We start from the raw sequence: 24947 nt of genomic DNA, 5'->3' as shown, positions 1-24947 counted from the left end.
TATTTTTCTTCCATTCCATTTAACATTTGCTACATTTATTGTCTCATGCGTCCTTGAGCTCCTCCCACTTCCCAACTCCCTGTCCCAGATCACCAGCCATTCCTGCCATATGTCACAACCCAAATCTTCTGCACACATATCCCATCCCATGTCACGATTGCCTCCTAGACCCTGCAACTCCTGCTACGCCTCTCTTGTAGCTCCCTTCTGCACCCAATCTCGGTTCCACACATCCTCCATAGAAAAGTGTGCCCCTTGACCACTTTCCAAAATCTTGGAGTGGTGTCAGCCAACGGTCAGGGCAGTGTGTGTGGGTATGTCTCCCAAGTCTTCAACTGCTAAGACACGAAGTCTCGTCGCAAAGGGCAGCCAGAAGGCTGAAGGGAGCCCCGAAAGTTTTTAACGTCCGTGACTTTACTGCTAGGACTGCGGTCCCTTGCAGAGGGTAGCCAACAGGCTAACAGATGCCCCGGTGTGTAGGAAGAGCTTATTACACCTTAGATTTTAGCTGCTAGAACACAAAGTTCCTTCACAGCGGGCAGCCTGGGAAAGGCTGGAAATGTGCCCCAACGGATCTTGTCACCTGGCAGTGACACAGATCCAAACGCCCAAGCTCTCCCTACGTCTGTCCCTTTATGACCGGATGAAGTTCTTTTAAATTGTGCTTGGTTCTATTACAGCAACTGAAAGAGTCAGGTCAAAGCTTAAACAGTTACAGGTTTATTAAAGGAACTTATAAATCATATGGTTACAATGGCTATTGCTCTATTTCTTAAATACTAGTGAAATATAGATAGCTCTTAAAAAGTGGTTACAGGAAAAAGATAAAGATAGAAAATAGAAATAATGGTACCAAATGACAGCTTAATCTTTAAAGAGCTCTAACACTATGTATATATACTTAAACAAAGGACCACATCCAGGTACAATTTTTACCCCCTTCTGTGCCTCTCGACTCCAGCGTGTCAGGCCAGGGTCGGTCCCTCAATTCCTCGGAAAGACGAATACGAGGTGGGCGTCCCCTCTGGAACCTCGGGAGGTCAAACACCAAACCCGACCAGCAGATAGGTGGTAGATTGACACACAAAGCAAGTGTGCTGCTGTACCCATCTTTATACCCCTGGGGGCCCGTATTCTCTTTCTTATCTTAAGAGGCCAAATTTTACTGGTCCGTTTTGTGGCGCCAGTTCTTACAAGCAAGTTTCAAGTTAATTTACACTTGTAAGAGAGGAAGATAGCTAAATTAGGAGTGCTGGATGTTCTTGTTGGGCGGGAGATTCCTCCCCCGCTCCCCCTCCCGCGGATGGTTGTGTGTTCATATCAATATGGGTTAAGTCAAGGGCATGATGTACAGCCTCTTGGTCAACAATTAGTTTGACCACCCTCCTATCTCTGCTTACAATTGGTCACGGTCACTGAGCCAGCATATCTAAACCTCCTGCTCCAAGGTTTTCAAAGAATATGCTGTTTTCCTGCTCTTATGTGCCCTGCATGGTTTCAAGCAGACAAAGATGGATGTCAAATGGGGGTTCACGTCTGGCTACAAGTGGTTCCCCATTAAAAATTATTGCCTACCCTTGCCTTAGATATTGTTTGGAAGGCATTTCATTGTAGTAGAATCATCTTTGATACACTCTCCTTTGCTCTATTTACACTGCATTTCCCACCCAGAATTCCCTTCTGTGACTGAAACACAAAGTCAAACTTCAGGAGCAGTCCCATAGTGTGGAAGTGTAGAGAGCAATGCCATCATCTTGCTGAACAGCTCACTTACCCTGGGGATTGTACTAATAATTTGGAAGAGTTAGCAGCCATGGCATTCTCATTAAGGTCCTGTTCTCTGTTCATTACTTGAGCAATAGTGGCATAGAAGCTGAAAAAGAAATGAAAAGTGTAAATTTTTTCATACAGTGGCAAATGAGTGTTCAGGGAAAAGATTTAAAAATAAACAGCATGTGCTTGAGGGAAAGCTTCTTTATGCAAAATGTATTAGGAAATTTTTTTTCAATAACATTTAATTCTTGTGACACTGGTATTTCTGTAATGTTGCCAATATCATTATTTGCGTGTGTTAGCTCTGCAAAAGTTATTGAATATTTACCTAAGGGCTATAACTGTTCATTTCAGGTAGGATCAACTTTACGCTTTTTCTAGGGACTTTATGATTGTGCACTCATTCTACTGTCAACTTATGTCTGAGTGCCTTATCCACATGTCTATAATTATAGATAATTATAGCGTTAGAGGCTGGGGGAGCTGCAAGCCCTTTTAAGTGCTTCTATTTAAAGGGCTGGCATCTTCCCTGTGCCTGTCTGGCAACCCTTTGCCTAGCCCCTGGGGGAACACAAGAGCCCTCTAAATAGAAACAGCTGAAAGGGCTTGCAGCTCCCCAGCCGTTAGTGCGTTGCCAGAGACACAGGACCCCTTTGAGGTGTTCCTGTTTAAAGGGCTCTCCTGTTCCCTGCTGCTGCTAGGCAACACGTTGCCTGACAAGTGCAGGGAAGGTGCCAGCCCTTTAAATAGAAGCACTTAAAAGGGCTTGCAGCTCCCCCAGCCTCTAATGCTATTGCTAGGGAGTTAGAGTCAAGCCCTTTTAAGTGCTTCTGTTTAAAAGGACTTGTGCCTTGCCCTGCCTCGCAGGCTCAGGGAACAGGAGAACCCTTTAAATAGAAACAGCTGAGGGGGCTTGCAGTTCCCCACCCTCTAGTGCAACTAGGGAGCCAGAGACTCCAGCCGCTTCAGCTATTTCTATTTAAAGGGCTTGTACCTTACCCACAGCTGCTAGGCAAGCCGCGGGAAAGATGGGAGCCTTTTAAATAGAAGCAGTTTGAATGGCTCATGCCCCTCTCCTGCTGGGAGCAGGAACTAGGGGGTGGGGCCTGAAACTGCCTCCCGGTCTGGATTAAAGCCCTAGGCGGGCCGGATCTGGCCCTCTGAGAGGCTTTTGCCCACCCCTACTATAAATGCAACATGCATCTTTTTCAAGTGGATCATAATAAAAAGAATAGGATAAAGTTAAAATTTGTGAATGTTATGTGGCTAAGATATGGATGGCTATATTTTTAGCCTTATGTCACTATAATCTAATATATCATTATTCTTTAGGCTTTTAAAAAGTGAAGTTTGATATTTCTTCTAGTATTAATAATATACCAACACAAGAACAGAAAACAAATTTGCTAAGTGATATTCAAAAGTGAAGTATTAGAATGTGCTTTTTTTAACCCAAAATTACCTAAATGCACAAAATGACTAGTAGTGTATTGTTCAGAAACAGAGAATAAGCATACCGTTATAGAAATAATGAAGAGCAGAGGGTTTTTCAGTATTCCACAAAATCAGAATCCTCCCTTCTGGATCATTTCCTCACAGATAGAAGAGAAGAAAAAAATCCCTAAACAAGTAATCTATTACTAAGCCTATGTCTACTAGGGTTGCCAGATGGTTTCAATAAAAATACCGGACACACTTGACATTACATCACAATCTACATTACATCTTATTTAGAAAATACTGGACATTTATATTTTCTCAGTTATATTTTCTCAATTTGTCTCCTGAACAGAAAGCTCAAATACTGGACAGTCTAGTTCAAAACCAGACTCCTGGCAATCCTAATGTCTACACTACAATAGAAAGTGGAACCAAAGGACACAACTACAGCTCCCTTACTCTTCTGGTTGGGGTAGAGAAACAGGGTCAACTGGGGTATGATCTGTGGTCCTTTTGGTGGGTGTTCACTGACTAGATCCGCTAAATCTACTGCTGGTGGATTGATCTCAGAGTGTCAATCCCCTTGGAGTATAGATGTAGCTTGAAGGCAGGTCTACATTTAAAACGAAGTGGCACTACTGTAGCTCTTCTTGAAGATGCTACTATGCATAAAGGAACACGTCACCTATCGGCATAGTTAATTTATCTCTGCAAGAAGTGGTAGCTATGTTGACAGAAGAAGTCCTCACGATGACACATTGCTGTCTGCACAAGGAGTTAGGTTGATATAAGTGCGGGTGTGGATTTTTCACCCCCTGAACAATGTAAGTTTATAATATAGACTTGCTCTGAGAGAGCTACATGAAATACTGCTAAGAAGTTCTATAGATTATAACATTGTGGAACCTTGTAATGCCTTGACTGAAATGGAACAAGTTTGATGGTCAACACTACAGAGACAGATATTTTAGGCACTTACCAAAAATAAACCCAACTGTTTTTTATGTGCGTCAGAGGACTCTCAAAGCACTTGAAATAAGCTTATCCTTAGACATTGCCAGCAAACATGGATTATTTCACTGTGTTTTAAAACCAAAACTCCTAAAAGGTTGATATTAAGTAGAACAATGTGCTGCATGCTGCAGTGCACCTCGTAAATGCAGTGCAATGAAGCAGAAATGCAAACCATCATGTTCAGAATAAGAAACTACTCAGCTACTTTAGGCTAAAAGTTCATTTATTATTGATAAACACTTTAGAGAAGTCATTTTATAGGCATTGCGTATGGCATCATCTGTGTTGTAAGAATAACAAAACCAAACCAAAAGGTACCAGAACACATGTGATATTGAATGTTTAAAGTGTATTTGGAACAACATCATAAACCTACCATCTATGCAGGACCAAATCCAGGGGGTTTTAAACTTTTGCCTTTAAAAGGCCTTTTTACCTTGCAGGGTACACACTATCCAATTTCTTACAGTTTTAATATGCTCTTCGGAAGCATTAGGTAAATCATTACATTTACATAATGGTTGTACCCTAGGAATATATTTTTAAAATTGGTATGAAAGTTAGGAAATCTTAACTTGTGTGCATTCTGCATTGCTAGTGGTATTGCTAAATGATTAATAGATTCAATAGTTCTTGTAAGGAAAACAGAAACAATTATGAACATGAATGTAAATCATGAAAATAAGTTGTTTGAAGAAAATTAAGCACACAAACCCATCTCTTATTACTGTGTCCCTGCAGATAGTACCGTCAGAGTATGGCTTGCCATGTACTGAATGTTTTACTTTTCTCTTGATTTATTTCAGAATTTACTGATTGTCTTTCAAGAGCTGTTCAGTATTAGCTGGCCACCATTTTTCCTTTTTATGTTTTATATTGTCCCAGGTTGACTTCATTTATTTGCATGTTAGGTATTGCAAGAGACCCTACTTCCTCATATTTCTTGTCCTTGCAATTTTTGGTGCTTTGCCGTGTTTCCAGTAGAATGTGCACTGCATGGAATGTAGAAAAAATTAAAATACATTAGAACTGTATCCAACTTCAAGATGTCTTTTAACATTAGGATTATGTGGCTCATTCTAAATAAGCTAGCTAATGAACAAAACCTCACCTGCATGAAAGATTCAAAACACTTTTGTTGACTATGAAATTCTATTTTTTCAATTACCAAAAATTAAAATACGTTTTAAATAGCTAAGATTGAACATTGAATATTTGACTGTCAAATGTTTTTACCTTTTCATGATTTTGCCTATAAATATTTGAGAGGGGAGAGGAAAGAGGGTTATAATTTACAAAAAATCCTGGTGCTTATTATGTTAGGTCAGGATAACATTGCTTTCAGTGTCTCCTCAATGTAGTTTTGCCTCTATTTTTATTAGAAAAAAATTATCAAACTACTTAAAGGATCTTTTTACATTCACTTAATGGTTGTACCTTAGGAATATATTTTTAAAAATGGTTTGAAAGCTAGAAAATCTTCATTTTTTAAGAAGTGAGAAGAATTAGCCAACCCTTAAAATAATGTATTAATTTATTTACTCACACTGCCAATATAAATATATGTAATTAAAGTCCAAGTCATTGGCATTATTCTTCAATTTTAAATGACTTGAACTGCACATTCCTTCAGACTTCAATTAATATACTTTCTTTTTATATTTTTAGGGTAAAGAAAAGGTTAATATGAAAATTCTGATTCATTGAGATCTGCTGATAAGCACTATATAAAAACCAAGTAGTATTCTTATTATTGTTTTGTAAAAAGGTGGCAAGAAAGTTAATTTAGCTGTTTTGCCTTATGAAAAATTCTGAATATTCAACAAGCAGTCACTTCTGAGTCCAGTTTGTTTTTTCAAAATCCAGCAACATGCACCCTAAAACAAGTAGGTTTAGGCAATAATGGTGGTAAAAGTAATGGTCATTGGCACCACATTTTACCGAAATAATGTCCAGTTATGTGACTAGTGGAGCTGCATCTATGGTAACACTTGTAGGAAACTTTAAGGAAAAAGACAGTTGTATTAATTTCAGTGTCAAGAGGAGCAATTTAAGTGCTAGCAGTTTTATTAATCATTAATTTTTGAGTAAAAAAACCCCATTTATTCCTTCAAAGAATATATAAACCTCTGTCACAAGTATTTAGTATTGTTGAAAGACACAGTAGAAAACAAAATGAGCACAAAAAGTGAGGATTAAATTTGCTAGGTTGCATGGTAAAAGTGTTTGTTTTATGGAAAATATGAGGGAATGAGTGTATACCCGACATACCGTATATTCCGGCGTACAGGACGACCTCTGAAGTTAAAAAACATCCCCCAAAAATCGGGGGTCGTCTTGTACGCCGGATGCCCCGCCGCCGGAGCCCCTCCGCGGCTTTGAAAGCCTCGGGGGAAGCCGGCGGGGGGGCATCCCAGGCGCGCATGGGCTGCCCGCCCGCCGGAGCCCCGCGGAGGGGCTCCGGAGGGGGGGCAGCCCATGCGCGCCTGGGATGCCCCGCCGCCGGCTTCCCCCGAGGCTTTCAAAGCCGCGGAGGGGCTCCGGCGGGGGGGAGCCCATGCGCACCTGGGATGCCCCCCGCCGGCTTCCCCCGAGGCTTTCAAAGCCGCGGAGGGGCTCCGGCGGGGGGGAGCCCATGCGCACCTGGGATGCCCCCCGCCGGCTTCCCCCGAGGCTTTCAAAGCCGCGGAGGGGCTCCGGCGGGGGGGGGGGGGGGAGCCCAGGCGCTCCTGGCGGCTTTGCTCCCGGTGCCTCTGGTCTGCTGGGGACCATCTCCAGCAGACCAGGGACACCGGGAGCAAAGGAGGCAGAAGGGCGCTGGGGTATAAGATGAAACCCTATCTTTTAATTAAAAAGATAGGGGGTCGTCTTATACGCCCAGTCGCCCTATACGCCGGAAAATACGGTACTAGGATAGGAAGGAGAAGCACAGTGTTTAAATGATGCTCAAAGTTGGTTTATTTTGGGGCACATTTGCAATTTAGACCATGTTTATCATTTGTTTAGCTGTATCCCTTTCTGACACCTATGGTAGGGTAATTTTTCTTGTATAGATTGGCTAGAAAAATGTTAATTATAGACACATTTGTAATGTAGTCTTTAAATTCCTTTCTGCCATAAGTTCACATTGGAAAAGTTTCTGAGAATGATTTAAATTAGTCAGTTTAATCTCAGTGTACACTGTGTCTCAAATTATTGTTTGCTGGTTCTTTGGCCAGATATTGTTTAAAGAGCACAGCACTAGCCAGAGTGGGAAAGAACCATGTTTATTTTGAAAACCGGTTGTTAAACTATGACCTAATTTACTCTGCAAAGTTAGTTCAAGGAAAATAGTCTTTACAAGTGTCTTTACATTAAAATTTGCCTCCAGCAGGCATAAATGCCACATTCTAGTGATGCAGTAAAACCAACTCCCTGAACAGTGTTGAGTCAGGGTCCACACTAGGTAGTATAGACACTGTTTGACCTACACTAACAGTCTTCTAGCAGTTGTCCCACAATATCCTCAACAGTAACTACTCTTCTTACTATTTTAAACGCCACTTCCCGGGGGTCACAGAGACCTGAAGCCACTCCACCCTTTTCCCCCTTTTAAACACCCTATGTTTTGAAATGATTGTTCTTGATTGCCCACCTTGAGAAGTGCACTAGCAGCTGTCCCTTACTGTGTGTAACTATCTAACTGACAGTGCATGCTCTGCTCACTAGATGCATTCCTGCCTCCAGCATAAGAGAGATTGAGAGTTTGGGCTAGTGGAGAGAAAAAGCTGTGCAAGCACAGCTGTGGACCAGCCATATAAATGTGAACATCTATGAACGGATTGCACAGGGGATGCAGACAAAGGTTTATGGCAGAAATCAATATCAGTGCTGCATGAAAGCAAAGGAACTGCACCAGACCTTCCACAGGGCCAGGAGATAGTGTTGCCAGATGTTTTAACCAAAAATACTGAGCACCTTCCCCCCTTTTCACTCCCTCCTCCCCCCCAAAAAAACCCTACCAGGGAAAAAATTCTGTTGAAGGGGGGGAGGGGGAGTTGTTGACCAAAAGAAAATACCGGACTGTCTGGGTCAGTATCGGACACCTGGCAACCAGTGGATCAGGTTGAGGCCAAGAGTAGATCAGTAGTTGCAGGGCTGCTGATTTTACAGTGAGCTGCATACCATACTTAGCATAGACCTCACCAGTGCCCCGCAAACCACCATGACATAGATGCACTTCTTTTTTGGCACAGGAGGAATCTGTCTTTATGATGATTGCTAAGTTTTAAATTAAACATTATTTTATACTTTGCTACAATTATAAGATATGGATTTAGATACACTGCAACGAAGGCCAAATCTGTGTCTGCAAAGCAAAACAAACTGAAGCTTTCTAGACCAAATGCAAGTGATACCAGATTTCATAGCTCTTTGATGCAATGAAGCTCATATAGTGAAAGATCTTGCTTAATTTATGAGCTGCAGTACCTATATAAAGTGTGGTAAAGGACATAATTTCGGCCTTAACTTCAGAATTTCTTGGCTCTTGTCAGGTCTAAACTAGATAGGTAATGGGATCATTAACTTATTGTTCATCTATGGTATTCCTTCCTATATGCTCTTCCTCCCCCTTGCTCTGAAAATAATTTGGTGTAAATGACTTGTGTACTCTAGTTTACTGCTTAGATTACTGCTTTTTCGTTCCATACTAGCTCTTATTGTTTGTTTGTGGATGTATTGGTTTAGATTTTAAGACTATTAGTGTTAGGGACTTCATCTTCCTAACTGCATGATGTTGGTGTTCTACAAATTGTTAAAATATTTCTCTGAGGAAATTAATTTACACATTTCTGCAGAAGAGGTTTCCTAGTTTCCCATCAGTTTCTTGTAGCTGGTTATCATTTCAAAGGCCTGTGACCAGGAGATGTTCAATGAAGTCTTGTTATATTTTGGTTAACTTAACCAGCAATCTGGTTACAAATAAAATAAAAAACCTAAGTGCCAGAAATTAATAACCTTGAAAAAATATAGTGCTGAAAAGTGTCTTAAGGAAAGATGCTAATGTTGATGGTGACTAACTTAAACTTAACCAAAGGTTTAAACTTAATATGCAAGAAATCAGTTAACGTCACACTAAAATACCATTTTATTTGTTCACATGAAAGATGCGGATAGTAGAGAAGAATTCAACTTCCTGTCCTTGGGAGGGTAGCTGCGTATGAATAGCCATATGGTTTTGTGTGAAATTCTGAATATGTTTATTTTGTTCAGTACAGATTGTTCCAATACTATTATGCATATTGTTGCTAAGAGCTGTACTGAAGCAACATTAAATCAAACTTAATCACGTAAATATTATGTTTCAGCTATACATTACTCCACCATGAAAAAAGACACTAACACATGGGGAATACAGTCTGCTGGAAGTAGTTAGTGCAACCTACCACAACATAGTTTAGTTTGATTTTGATTTCTGTTACGGGCTTTTTCTCTTTTGCTGTAAACACTGCATGCATGTACAACTCACGTTGACTGCTCGAGGGCTTAGGTACAGAGGAAATTAGAGTTATGGACAATATGTCCTTCGTCCTTCCTCCCATCTTGTGTGGGATAAACTACCGGTAGTTAAATGAAATAAAAAACTTAATATATACATAAAATCTCCTTGCTTATTCATTTTTGTTGGACAATAAAGGGGGGGGGGCCTAGAAAGTTCACTTACTACTGGAAGAAACAAGAGAGAAAATATACCATGGAAATTTAATTGCAAAATGCTTTGGAGCTCTATTAATGGTGCTATATATATTGCCTTCTGTACTGAAAATTTGAGATATGAAGAAATTGACATACTTTTCAATGTCTAACTGTTTGATTCAATTTTAAAAGGATTTATACTTATATTTGAAACTCTGGGCCTGAAAGAAATCTTGTAAAATTAACTAGGTTTCTATTTCTGATCTTGAAAACTCATCAGATTTCAAGCAGTAAACTATGTAATATTTGGGCTTTCCTAAAGGGTGGTGAATGCATGACTGTAATATTTATATGTTAATCTCTGTGTTTCTCATAACAGGAATATCTGTATTTTATTAATATCTTCACCCTCAGTCGACCGCAACCAAGGCCAGTGCTGAAATTGGCCTCATCCGTGCAGAGTGCAGTGTTGTCAGTGTGGGGCACAACTATGCCACAGAAAGACTCTGCCTCCAAGACTCCTCGGCACAAGTGTTCCCTCTAAGATTTTCCAAACATGAATGGAGTGGATTTTGGCTTGTTCACCCAATATTGCAGTTGTGTGTGCTGATTTAGATGTGTGCCACCATAGCACCCAATTTATTAACACACACTCATTCCCTGACGCCGGAGGAGAAATCTTGCCTGCTCCCCTTCCTCCTGCCATGCAGCATGTCCCATTCCCAGCCGACAGAGCAGACATCAACACCCCCGCCACGTGTAGGGATGTTAGCAACTAGTCGATGAACCGATAAGCAGGAGTGTATCGGTTAGCACTATCAACTAGTCACCTTTCCCCAGCTGCCGCTCTGCATTTTACAGCACAGGGAAGCCAGCTCACAGAGATGCTGGGTCAGTCCCTGTTCTGCAGGTCTTTTAATAAGAGACTTCCTTGTGCTGTAAAATGCAGAGCACAGCTGGAGATGAGGGGTGATGTTATACTCCCCGATAAGAGACCCGTGGAGCAGGGACTGACTCAGCATCTGCACGCGCTGGCTTCCCTGCGTTGTAAAATGCAGAGCAGCAGCTGGGGAGGTTATGCTATGAATCTGCGTGAGCCAGACTGTGCGCTGGAACTGCTTACCCTTATTGACAATTTAGCCACTATAATTTTGACTCCTGGGCATCCTTGGGGAAGTTTAAGGAGCTCCTTCTGGCAGAGTGACACTCAGAGTTTTCAGCCTTCTTGGAGTAGGGTAAAGTTATCTCCCGGACCTCCCTTCAGGCGGCACTAGATGCATTGAACTCAGCGGTGCATACCGTTTCCACAGGCATTGTTATGTGCAGGAGTTCATGGCTTCAGGATTCCACAAGAAGTCCAGTAGACAATCTAGGACCTGCCCTTTGATGGCTCAGGGCTGTTCACAGAGCAAATGGATTTCAGGCTTCACAGCCTCAAGGACAGTAGAGTGACCCTAAAATCTCTGGGCCTCAATGCACCAGCCCCACAAAGGAAGCCCTTCAAGCCCCAGTTTTCCACACATCCCTCATTATTACCCATCCTAACAGAGACACAACTTTGGGAGAAGAGGAAACTGGAGGAGGCCTCCTAACGCCTCTAACAATCAAGGGCAATCCTCCTCCAGGTAGTCTCCTGCCCCCAAAAATAATTTTTGAAGTTGCGCTCAGGGATGGTGTTCCAGTCTTCATCCTAAATCCTTCCCCTATGTTGTGGGACCACCTTTCTCACTTGTAACCTGCTTGGGCCCAGATTACTTCAGATTGTTGGGTCTTATGCATGGTAGAACTGGTATATGCCCTCCTGTTTTTCTGCCTTCCACCCTCCATCCCTATCCCTTTTCAAAGACCCCTCTTATGAGCATCTTTTATTTCACATCACGAGCACAGGGTTGCGTATTTCTGTATCTACATTGTGCCTTCCCACACAAGGTTCCTTCAGTTTGCACTGGAACAGATTCACTACCAAATCACAGTCCTCTCCTTTGGCCTATCAGCAGTCTCCCTGTTCCTGGGTATTTACAAAGTGTATGGTGGTTATGGCCATTTTTCTGCTCCTGCGGGGCTTTCAGGTATCCCTACTTGGACAATTGACTAATCAAAGGCAGATCAAGCGGCAGGTGACACCAGTGCACCACATGTTCCTCGTGCGAAGAACTTTTGCTCAATGTGGAGAAGTCAACCCTAATTGCATCTCAGAGGATAGAGTTTGTAGGGCTCAAGTAGATTCTATTCAGGCCATGCTTCCCTACCTCAGACTCACTTTCTGACCCTGGGTGCACTCATTTGGGACCTTATAACTTTTCCCACCATTATAGCCAGAAACAGCCTCAAGCTCCTGGGTCACGTGTCAGCCTGCACTTATGTAGTGCAGTGTGCCAGACACTACCTACAGCCTCTGTAGGCGTGCCTGGCACAAGTTTATAGATCAAGTCGAGATCAACTGGACATGGTAGTCACCCTTACTCTTCAGATCCTCGACTCACACCAGTGGTGGCTAAACCCACAGATGACATAGCAGGAGTCCCTTTCTCATCAGCCCAACTGTCTGTCATTCCTGTGACAGACACCTTGGTGTGTGGGGGGGGGGAGGAGAGGGGGAGCTCACCTTGGAGAACTCAGGATGCAAGGTCGTTGGTTGCCGGCAGAGATTCCCTTACACATCAACAAGCAGTGCGCCTGGCCTGCAGGAAATTCTGCACCCATCTTCAGGGCAAGTGTGTTTCAATATGAACAGACAACATCACAAGCTTACATCATAGTGCTTGATATGACGACGTGTAGTGTGAAGACAGGCCGTAGGGTTCCATCTGCCGAGATTCACTGTAGTTCTTCAACATTTGGTGTAGCAATAACACAGTTTCATGCGTGTTAACAGTGATGGACTGGAAGCCAGGTCTTTTACTAGTCTGTTATATAATCCCAATTAGAGCGGATCTAGATGGCACTGATACTAGCCTTTCTCTGTTGCTTATACTATGCAGTAATATTTAGGAATCTGCTTCCTGCACACGTATCTCCTAATTTGCTTATGAATGTGCTTTGTAGATTGTAGTATAGACTGTAAGGATCTTTGGTTACATGTGTAGTGTAGATGGGACCTAGCAACTGTTACTACTTTCAGGCTTGCCAGTATCAAAGTCAGTTAGTGATGCATTAGGACAGTGGCCCGTGGGCCACGTGCAGCCCATCAGAGTTCTGTGTGTGACCCATGAGACATTTTGTTTACCATTGCCCACATGCTAGGTTGTCAGATACTGTTGGTTTCCATCTGCGTAGTTTTTTTCCTACTGATATTACTAAAGTGACATTCACATAAAGCCAGGGCACTTGAAGTGGGATACATAAAGTCTGATTGCAAACAACATTGATTGTGAGACTTGTGAGCTCCCTGTGCATCCAAAACGTTGGTTCAGCCACCACATCCTGCAAATTCTAGGTACGCAAGTGTAGTTAACAAAACTACCCTGTCCCAGGACACTGGCTTGGTTATGATAATCTTGCAGCCCATTGAGATGGAGGGCCATTCATGCAGCCTAGGTTGCCCATCATTGCATTAGGACATTACAGTTTCATTGATTGTAGGGAAAATCATCCTCCACTCTTTGTGTGCATGTAAACATTCAAAGCATTTAATATAATTAATTCCAAAAAAGGACGTGATATAGTTGCCTTCGTATCCCTGTAGAGTAACATACTCTAACTTGTGTAAGATGGAGATGTGTATTCTAAATATTTAATTCTCTAATGTAATTTTTGTCATAAATTCCCTTTTAGTCTCTATCTCTAAATGACTCAAATTATCCTAGCAAGATCAACATTGAGTCCTTACATTGTAGCATTGAGGTTTCTTAGCTGCATATTTACCAACATCCTCTTTCAAACTAATCAGCTAATATTGTTCATAAAGGCATATTGGCTGTTGATGGTTCTAAATCTTATGTCAAGCTGCTGCATAAATGTTCGGAAACAGATTTGTACTATGTTATTTGCAAACCTGCTAGTGAATGATAGAACCAGGGAAAAAATATAGGTTGTTTTAAACATATTACTTATGGTGGCATGTTATTTAGAAGTAGCTGTCAAGTCTTGATAACATATTGACTTTACAGGATAATTGCTATGTGCTGAGTTTAATAATATCTGATTAAAATCAATAAATGCAGATCTCTTAGTGCAGGGGTTCCCAAACTTTTTGACACAGGGACCAGTAAATCCATTCACAAGCTTTTGGAGGACTGGTAACATTCAATTACATATTTGCATATTCATTAAGCAAATTATGAATATTCAAATAAGTTGTTTCTGGTCCTCCCAAAGCCCCCAGTGCCAGCTTTAGCAAAGCTTTTGATATGGTCACCCACAATATTCTTGCTAGCAAGTTAAGGAATATGGATTGGATAAATGAACTGTAAGATGGATAGAAAGATGGCTAGACCAGGGTTTCCCAAACTTTTTACTTTAGTTGGCACCCATTTTTTTCCAGTAATGTTTTTTGCAGCCCAAAAATATAAAATCATATAAAAAAAAGAATTAAAAATGAATACATTTTCAGTGTTTTTCACTCGGCTGCATCCTCTGCCTAGCCTGGGCCAGGTCTTGGGGGACCCAGCGCCACATGGGCACTCCAGGAGGCAGGAGCAGACTGGGGGTAGGGTATCTGACTAGGAAGGAGGGTGCAAGGAGGGATAGGGTTGCCAGGTGTCCGGTTTTGTACCGGTCAGCCCAGTATTTGAGGGTTCTGTCCAGGAAACAAATTGAGAAAATACCAGACATATAAAATGTCTGGTATTTTCTAATTAGGTAAATTTTATTATTATTAGGTGTATCAGTCAGTAGCTGCGAACTGCCTGGCTATTAGATGTCCTCACGCTGCGTGAGTGTGTCTACTAGCCAGGTAGTTCGCAACTACTCAAGGGACGGTATGGGGGAGAGGCGGGGGAAATGGAATCCCCAGGCCAGACTCATTCGTGTGCCCGGGTCTGCATGTGCCTGGGTCAATCCCACTTCCCGCCAGCTGATTCGTTCCCTCCCCGCCACCTCCTCCCGATCTCCCCCATCCAGCCTTGCTTCCGGCGGCCAGTTCCCACCTGTTTCCCCTTGCTTCTTCCAACAACCCTCCCGACCATCCCCGCTCCTCCTGACCCCCTCCCATCTGGCCGGTTCTCCCCCGCTTCTCCTCCCGATCTCCCCTGGTCAGCCCCGCTGCCCCCATCCAGCCCTACATCCAGCAGCTTGTTCTCCCGTACTCCTCCCGATCTCCCCTGGCCAGCCCCCGTCCCCTGGCCAGCCCTGCTTCCTCTGGACGGTCCTTTCCCCCCCCCCTCCATCTCCCCTGACCAGCCCCGCTTCCCCCAACCCCCTCCGACTGATTCTCCCCTGCTTCTCCTTCCGAGCTCCCCTGGCCAGCCCTGCAGCCCCCATCTAGCCCTGCTTCCAGTGGCTGGTTCTCCTGTCCTCCTCCTCCCAATCTCCTGCATCCAGCCCCCCCTCCTCCCCCGGTCCAGCCCTGCTTCCGCTGCCCCCCCCAATCTCCGCCAGAGAGCCCCTCTGCCCCCAACCCTGCTTCCCGGTGGCCAGTTTCACCCACACACACACCTCCTCCCAGCCCACCCCACTCCCCTCCCGGCAGCCACTCTGAGGCCCAGTATTTTTTTCCCCTCGGCCTGCTACCAGGCCGCGGCCCATAGTTTGGGAAACACTGTCTTAGTATATGTCAAGACAGCAAAAACCAAAACAAAAGTAGTGAGTCTCAGAGCCAGAGTCAGCTGATTTGGGCTCATGGGGCTCCCATTGCAGAACTTAAATTAGCAATGTAGACAGTTGGGTATATTTGGCTCAAGCTACAGCTCCAGGCTCTAATATCACAGGAGTCCACTTACTTGGTGTCCAGGTAGACTGGAATTTCCAAGGAGACTGTTTAAATTCTATATTAAGGCTGGCAAAAACCTAGAGAATTAATAATCAGTGCAATGAGTTCTGGTGTGCCTAAGAAGTTTGTCAGAGGTGTCACTAGATTAACTTCCCTGTTATTGAGCAATATGCCCTGAAGTGGAACCTATGTTCTTCTTTGGGTAGTGTCCCCATGGATGCTCCACTCGAGGGGTACGTCTAGACTACATGGCTCCATCATTTCACAAGGCATACCGGAGCAGTTGACAAAGGCTTCCCTTGTCGACCGCGCCGCGTCTAGACTGCAGCGCTGTGCTGGATCAGCTGATCGACGGCACAGCACGGTGGCCATTTTTATTTTAATGAAGCGGAGATTATTTAAATCCCCCCTTCTTTGACTATGCCGAGTAAACTATTTTACATGGCTCCGTCGACGGAGCCATGTAGTCTAGACGTACCCAAAGTGTCTGGTTCGTCCTGCCGCCACAGGTAGGAGATTCGTCAGCCGTGGTTCAGCCAGACCGCGCATGCGCAGCGCCGACACATGCTGTTCGCACTGTTTATGAGTTTGCACGCGGTCTGGTTCCCGACAGTTCTTCCTAACTGTTCACGGTCGCAGGCAGAGAAAAACCCCTTCTCCTTAGTGTGACAACGAAATCTATAAAATAAGTTAAAAATAGTTAGCCAATAGTTGGTAGTTACTTAGTTATAGTTATAGTTTTAGTTAATTACTTCGTTCTACTTTAAAAAAAAATTCTCATAGTACTTCGTTCAGTTCAATATGCTGGGATCCCCCGGCTTCAAGAAGTGTGCGAAGTGCTGCGACGCAATGCCGGCATCTGATTGACACTCAATGTGTATTAAGTGCTTGGGCGAGGGTCATATCCCTCAAAAATGTCCACGCTGCTCCAAGCTAACTGCCTGAGCCAGACGTGACTGCGAGATACGGCTAAAAATGCTCATTTTCAGCAAAGCTTTGCAGCCTGCTGATACTAAGGTGCCCAGACTGCCGAAGTCTTCGGCTCCAACACCGGGCAAAAAGTCACCCCTCTGGCACTCATTGACCTCGCGCAAGTGTGTGGATGACAAGCCAGGTACCTTGGGATCGATGGTACCCTGTCATGCTGACAGACAGAAGTCAAGTCGCAGCATGTCGGAACCGAGCCCTTCCCTTCATAGGGAGGCAACTCTGACACCGGCCATAGCCCCAAGACCTGACCCTGCCCCAGCACCTGTTAAAAGAAAGCCTTCGGTACCGACGACTGGGTTCTCATCAGCAGAGGTCTCGGCACAGACATTTGCATCTACATTGGTACCGACACCGATGGCACCAGGGGCTACAGCACCGTTTACTATGGCACCGGCTACTGCCACACCAGTTACTACCACACCGGCTACAGCACCGCCACCTTCGTCACCGTCACAGAGTGGCTCATCAACTTCCTTGTCTTGAGATATCAAGGGGCATAATTGTGTTATTTACCTTTTACTTTTGAGTTCTGAAGTGGTGACTCCACAAATTTCTACACTGTTATTTTTAGCCCTGCAGAACGTGCCAGTTGACTCATTTTTATGAGTCTTTTTTTGCTGAATAGATACACTCTTAGAGACTCCTTGCATTTGCTGCATGTTGTTGTTCTTGGTAAATAACTGTATTTGCTCAATATATTACTATAAAGGTGGCAAGTCACACTATTGCATTGATAGAAGAAATTTGCAGTCTCAGTCAAAGATTGCATTAGAGAATAGGTTACATCAAAATAAAAACAAAATTAAAAGAGGAGAATTTTAAAAAGCTGAAATCAGTGACATTTGCCAACAGAGATGCTAAGAAATTCTCCCAAAATTATGGGAAGATTGGCTCATGAAAAAATATGAGACTGATCTACATAGACTGGTCAGTTCATGAATATTAAATCATATACATTGGGCTGCTCTGTAATTTTCTTTTTGTTTTCTTGCTAATACATTTAAACAAGTTTTAATATTTATCTTTTGGATCCTGTGGGCCCATGGGCTGCTTCATCTCTTCTCCTATTAATAGTGGTGGTAGTTGTTTGTAAGCAAGTTAATAGGAAGGTAAATAGAGCTACACAACTCCATTAACAGTATACTTCATCCAGTTGTTGTACTTTACATTTCTGTATGATGAGAAATGTATTGACCTCATAGAGAATTTCCTGAAGGGCTGCTGTTGAAGTTAATTGAGTCACTATTGTGCACACACTTTCATTAATGGGGTGTTAAGAATGTTTCTGGAGATAACAACTGTGATTCTTTTGTAAAACTGAAGGAATTGCTTTATGACATTTATTCTCTAATGAATTTCTTCCCCCATTCAGCTTTTGTATGCATTATATTTCAGTCTTTCCCATCTCCAGCTGACTTCCTTGCTTCTTCCTGTCTAGTATTACCATACTATTGCCCCTTTTCTTTTCTTCTGTTGTTCCAGACTTTAACTCTCTTTAGCTGCTTTCCCTATATACTTCATGACTTTCCCAACTTGTTCCATTCCATCATTACACCTTATTTTGGGTAAAGCTTTGTATTTGGACATTTAGTGTTCTATCGTAGGTATAATTAAAAATCTTAGGACTTTAATTAAAGTTTCTCCTGGAATTGCCATGATCACCTGGCTATTTATTATCAATTTAGATAGACAAATAACTTTTTAGAAGATTTAAATACATATTAAAAATAATCTAAGGTACCTTTCACAATATTTTAACATGGAATTTTTATAGCTGCAGATCCACTGTTTCATAAAGCACAGTGTAGGAAGAATAAGGAGTAAGTTCTGGTGACATCACAAAGCCCCTGATTTTTATATTAGCAGTTACCGTGCAATTTTCAGAATGCTGTTATATTTGTGACTAACCATGGAATGTACAGGTACAGGTTCCTTCTTTCCTTCTTCTGCTACTCTCCTTCCCTTCTCCGTGTGGGTAACTGCTGCTCCATCAATCACATATTGATGGGTTTACTGCCTTTATAACTCATGGGCAGCTCTAAATTCTACCCAGCTTAAAAGTCTAGATTTTTCTACCTTAAACTAAAAGATACTGAGGAGTACCTCTCCCTCATTTCCTCGTGGCAGATATCTTTGGAGATATCTTGCTCTTTCTTCTGCTTTCTGGATTCACAGAGTCAAATCTCATAGGTCTTGCATTCTCTTGAATTGGTCTTAAAGGATTGTTTTCATCTGACTCTTCCCAGCCAAAATGTCACCCCCCCCCCCCCAAACAGGGAAAAAACCTATAGAAAAAGGGGTCTGTAGTGATCTTCATTCTTGGGAGAGGTGGTCAGCTTTGCACATTGTCATGGCTGGCTGCAAAGTAGCTGAACAAATCCACCACAGCAGAAAACTCCTCTGGGATCAGAAGCTGACTTTTGACTCCTCATGCCCAAGCAACTGCTGCAAATTGTTTCTGGAGGGTGGTAGGGGGACTCACAGGTTGAACATTGCTGAATTAAACTATAGATGAAATACATCCTTTAACTGGGCTTTTTAAATACAGTGACAAAGCATGCCTTTCAGATGGAAAAGCAATAACTACAATTCACAGAAGCACATTTAATGCAAATTAGGTTAATGAGAATGTTGGTCTACCCAATTATCTTTTCAAAATTCCTTTAGCCGGAAAATAGCTTCCTTTTACACTATGAATACTAATAATACATCATACTATGACTTTCCACTCCTTTCAAATACAAAGCATATCATGATAGATAAAAACCATTACAAAGTACTATTTATCTTAAAAAAGCAGTTTACAAATATACTTTAACATATTTAATTGAATATGAAACATTAACTTTGGCATCTTTTACAATAAGTTTTAATAGTAATTATTGCACAGACTACAAGTTTAAAATGAAATGACAGGACCTCTAAAACACAGCAGATTTTTCTATTACTAAAAATGCCATTTATCCAATTAAATGAGATGATTTAAACAGAATGCATGTTTTATACCCAAATTAAAAACTGCACAGTATTCACGTGCTGATTTTTTTTTCACAAGGATAACCTACTAATTTACAACATCTAACAGAAAACTGTCAGTATACTTTGAAATGTTTTTTTTAAATGTCAAATAATATATAAAACCTAAAGTTCAAAAAGTGACTAAATGGAGGAAAGAACTGACAAATGTTTTTAACAATGATTTGATGCTCAATATTGTATGCCATTTGTCTTACGTCTGAAATATTTCATATTCTGCTTCATTAAAAATGAGAGAGATAAAAGATTATAGATATTTTTATAAATATACATGTAAATTGGATAGTATCTTTAGCACTCCATGTTTCTGAATAAATTTATATATTAAAAAATTCACAGTACAGTGTAATCCATATAGGGCTATGAGATGGCTGTGCCCAGAAGTATTATGAGGGTAATAAGTGAAAAGTAAAGTGAACTTTCTTGTCCATAACTTTATCTTTTCAAAGTGGGTACGCATTGCTCCATCAGTCCCATATTGGGTTCTCCTTTTTTAATCACTCATATATTGGAAATATATGAACTTAGTGTTCCTCCTTTGAGAGAGAGAGAGAGAGAGATTTTAAACTCAAGCTCCCTGTCTGAAGCTCCTTTTGGTACTCTGCCTTCTGGTACTCTAAAGGAAATACTATAACTTTCAGACCACAGGCAAAGCTGGTGAGACTCAGGAAATATTAGTATAAGTAATATTGAGATCTAAAGGATCTCGAGCAGGAACTGAAGAACTTCTTGATTGGTGGAACTAGAAATATACCCTCCCCCCCCCCCCCCATTTGCTATGCTGTTCAAATTGGACTATGAGTAATTTGTTGCATCAGGCTAGGATGTTGCCAAGGTCAGATTTGACCAAGAGCTAAATAATCTGAGCTTCCTCTTAGAATTCCCCTCTGAATTCTTTGGACCTTAGGTAACAGGGGGCTATTTAAGCAGAGATTACATAGGCCACAGTTTCTCATAAAACAAAAGGAGGAAGATTCAAAGCCACGTTTTAGTGAGTTCTTACCCTTCTTGAGTGTCACTGCTCAGTCTATTGGAATCACAATTTTCCTTTGTTGTAGACAAAGGAGAATTTGACTGATGGTTCAGCTGTTGTCAACGTAGCTTCTAAGCTACCCAATTGCTAGTGAACCTCTTTCCTCTGGACTGTATTAGTAAGAGTCCAGAGTTCCATAACCTTTTCTTAAGATTCTGGTATAAAAAAATCCATTTGCTCATTGTCTTCCACTGCATTTTAAGAAGAGCTTAAAAGTGAAGGGTGCTGGCTGAAGGGAACTGTTGTTTTTAAGGTGGAATAAATCAGGCCCAGAAGCCTCCTAATTTTTCCTGTATGTAATGGAAATCCAAAATCACTGGACTTATGGGAGGCTGATCAGGAGAACTCATTTGCCATGAATACCTTAAGTGACAACTAGAGATGTAAAATCCTGTTTAATCAGTTAACTGGTTAATCACTTAACCAGGATCCCATGGGTATGGGGCTGCGCCAGGCTTGGCTGGGCCTGTCACAATGCGTGGTGCTCCAGCAAGGCCGGGCCAAGCCTGCTGCAGGTGGCAGGTTGCTTAGGCTGAACCAGGCATAGCATGGCAAGCCCAGCCAGGCTGGAGTACCCCCAGCCCATGGTGTGGCAGGCCTGGTGAGGCTGGAGTGCCACCCCCAGTCCTGGCATAGGCTCCAGCCTGGTGATTGCTCCAGCCTGGCTGGGCCCATTATATCACAGACTGCTCTGGCCAAGCCAAGCTGAGCCCATCACAGGAGGGGGCTACTCGGGTAAGGCTAGGTCTGCTGTACCATGCTGTGGGGCTTCTCCAGGTTGGCCGGATGTACTGCACTGCACCATGGGGCAGGAAGCTGCTCCAGCCCCACTGGGCCACTGGTTAACCATTTACATCCCTACTTATACACTCTCTAGTGGAGTGGTTGGTGACAATTAAGGGTTCCTTCATAGGGTTGTTTCTTTCCCCATATTGAAGCAGATTCTCTTGTGGTATTTGAGATGCTTGTGTCATTGTGCAATCTACTTGTCTGATGGAATGCCGTCGTTTAATGAACATGGTTTAAAATATGTTAAGGTTTGTGTCCCTGACTTTCTACTCTGAGTATATTGTACTGTCTGAATGCCTGGCTGTAGATAACAGATTTCTTGGTGTTTGGTGGTAGTTGCGGGATCTATGAAGATAAGTGTATTGATCCATGGGTTTCTTGTATATAGTTCCCTATAAGGTTACATCATTAAAGCTGATTGTGGTATCCAGGGAGGAGATGATGGAATAGGACCACTCTAGGGGGAGTTTGTTGGACAGGTATTGGTTGTTGAAATTGTGTTAGAAGTCTATGAGGGAGTTTAGGTCATCTGTCCGAAGGATGAAAATATCGTTGATATATCTTAGGCATATCATTAGTGTTGTGGTACACTTGTCCAGAATTTTTTCCTGAAGCTGGCCTATAATGAGATTGGCATATGTGGGAGGGGAAGTATTTGTTATTGAATGTAAAGTTTTTTTGGGTGAGGATGAAACTGATGGGTGTGGTATTATGTTTGGAGTGGATAGCTGAGTGTTGTCCATTGTCTTGTAGAAATTTGAGTCAGGCAACGATACCATCATTGTGAGAGGGATGTTGGTATATAGGGAAATGACACTTATAGTGGCAAGGATTGTGTTCTAAGGAAGGTTGTTAAAGTTGTGGAATTTCTGGATGAAATCTGTTGGACCAGTTTCCTCCACGACCTCTACCAGTAAGTAGTTTGAGGATGGCGTCTATGGGTCCTGACATTCCTTTGGTAAGAAATCTGTGGGTCTGCAAGAGGTCCTTTGTTTATATATCTTTGGAATCATATAGAAGTTTCTTGGGTGGATTCCTAGGCGACGGGGTCGTAAAGTTTCTCTTGATGTTGTCTGGGAAAGGCTTTGATGATATTCTTAAATCTGTGGGTGGATTGTGATGTTGGGTCATCTTCAAGTTCTTTGTAGAAGATGGTGTCACAGACTTGTTGATGGCCTCATTAACGTCATCATTACAGTTATCATAATATGAAAGAGACTGAGAACCTCTTGGTTTTCTTATTGTCTTTTTCAGCAGAAAATCAGCGTTCACAGGTGGCTTAATAGAGCTTTGCCAATCACAAGCATTCAAAAAATCATGATATTTGTTTTAAAATTGTGAGATTGTAAAAATAAGTTTGCGGTTTTTATTTACTTTCTAAATTTTGAGCATTTAAGAGTTACTATTGTATATTATGAATACTTGTTTTCTCTTTCTTACCATACTCTGGCTTTGAAATATTTCTTCTAAAGCTCTATATCATTGTTAAGCTAGAGGATATCATCTACTGACTTACCTGTGTATATCAGTCTTGTAACTCTTTGTAGAGCGGAACAAATTTTAGCAAATTGTGAGTCTTATCTTAGGGTTGCTTTCTTAAAGATGAATGAAAGCAATATAAACATTAATGCATATATGTAGACACTACAGTTTTATTGATCTGCACTTAATGTGTTTACTTCTGTTGTGTAGAAGTTATTGGGGATGCCTGTTGTTTTGTTCTAAAATTAAAGTTGTATTTTACTTCTTTTCTACAGGAGATTCCTTCACACAATTCCGATTTGCAGAAGAAAAAGAATGGGACACAGGGAGCATAGGCCCTAAACAGGTAACACAGAAGAACTATTATTAAGCAGATTTTGTAAATGTTAAATTTTTCTGTAATTCTAAACTGGATTCCAGTGCTTTTACTTCATAATTTCTCATCAAGGTAAACCCTGCAAATAAAGCTTCATTTTTTGTGTATTTTTGTAGCATGGTTTTAAAAAAAAACTTTGTTGCAATCTAAGTAGGGTAGTGATGCACACTTAATTCCTCAGTATAAACAACATGCATTGCCATTACTTCAGCAACACTAATTCCAGATGAATTGTTGTTGATGATAAATTTTTGTTCTGGCAGCAATTCCGGTTATTCTGTACACATCTCTCTTGCTGCACGCTGTCATGCTTCCTCTCCGCTTCTAAGGTTGGGGCAGTAAAAGTAGAAGTATGATTTGGTTGGGTTATTTGGATGGTAAAAGGGCCTGCAGAATGAAAAAATGAATAGCAAGACTTAAAACCATTCTGAGGAAGAAAAATTAGGGACTGTGATCTTGTTTTGCAAACACCTGTAATAAAATTGATTAATTGTGTCAGCAGTGTTTTCTAACATGAGCTGTCTTAAATGGGTCAGGATATAAACAGGTAAATCCTGTGTCAAGACATCTTAAAAATACTTATTCTCCTTCCGTGGTGAGCTCATAGCTATACTGGAAAGAGACAAACTGTAATTGGGATGATGATATTTTCTTTCCTCTGTAAAATACTTTAGGATCTGTGGAACTATATTACTCTAAGTAGCAACAGTATTTTTTTAAACTTAAATTACTCTGGCCACATTCTAATGTTGTCTTTGCAATCTCTCCAGGCAATTATTAATGTTCCAGTTCTATGTATCAGATTTACTCACCGTAGAAGAAGGTTATCATGGTGATTTCAGCTTGTGTTAGTTCATTTTAGGTTAAAGATTTCCCCTGTTCATTCTACCAACAAACACCATTTGAATATGACTCTGAACTTGAAATTGAACATAAAAGAAGTTAGTTTCTCAGGCCAGATCTACACTAGACTCGGCAACTTGGCTTAAAGTATGCAACTCCAGCTATGCAGAATATGTAGCTGGAGCTGGCTTACCTTAAGCTGAGTTTGTCACTGAACTCCTCAGCTGGAGGCCGATGGGAGCAAACACTCCTGTTGTCTTCCTTTACTCCTTGCAAAAGGAGGAGTACTGGATGCCGACAGGGGCACCCTCTGAGTTCAATTCTATGAGTCTTAATTAGACCCACTAAATCAAACTCTGGAAGATCGATCACGCCAGTGGCAATCTTCTGTGTAGTGAAGACAAGCCCTCAGGTTATTGATATTGAGTCCATGTGCTGCTGTGGATCTGGAGTACTGCTGGAAGGAAAACTGGAGGGGATTTGAATACAAAATCTGTTCATTCTAAATTGAGAATGCTTAAATGATGATTTCATTTCTGCAGCTCTGCACATCACTTCAGAATGACCTGCCCAAGCAGAAAGAAGGGATTCTTGAACTACCAGATTTTGTGGGGGGATTTTGAGAT

At 41.9% G+C, this 24947-nt stretch overlaps 1 protein-coding gene across 1 annotated transcript in view; it reads left to right on the top strand.

Moving 5' to 3' along the window:
- AVEN (apoptosis and caspase activation inhibitor) overlaps positions 1–24947 on the top strand; it is a 190750-nt gene that overhangs the window by 149733 nt on the left and 16070 nt on the right. The window contains exon 3 of the mRNA XM_006132681.5: positions 23378–23448. Coding sequence (XP_006132743.3) covers positions 23378–23448 — 71 coding nt within the window. The remainder of the gene's footprint in view (positions 1–23377; positions 23449–24947) is intronic.

The sequence above is a fragment of the Pelodiscus sinensis genome, chromosome 5 (assembly GCF_052426305.1).
Source record: "Pelodiscus sinensis isolate ZL-2025 chromosome 5, ASM5242630v1, whole genome shotgun sequence".
Taxonomy (NCBI): Eukaryota; Metazoa; Chordata; order Testudines; family Trionychidae; genus Pelodiscus; species Pelodiscus sinensis.
This window is presented reverse-complemented; position numbering and strand designations above follow the sequence as displayed.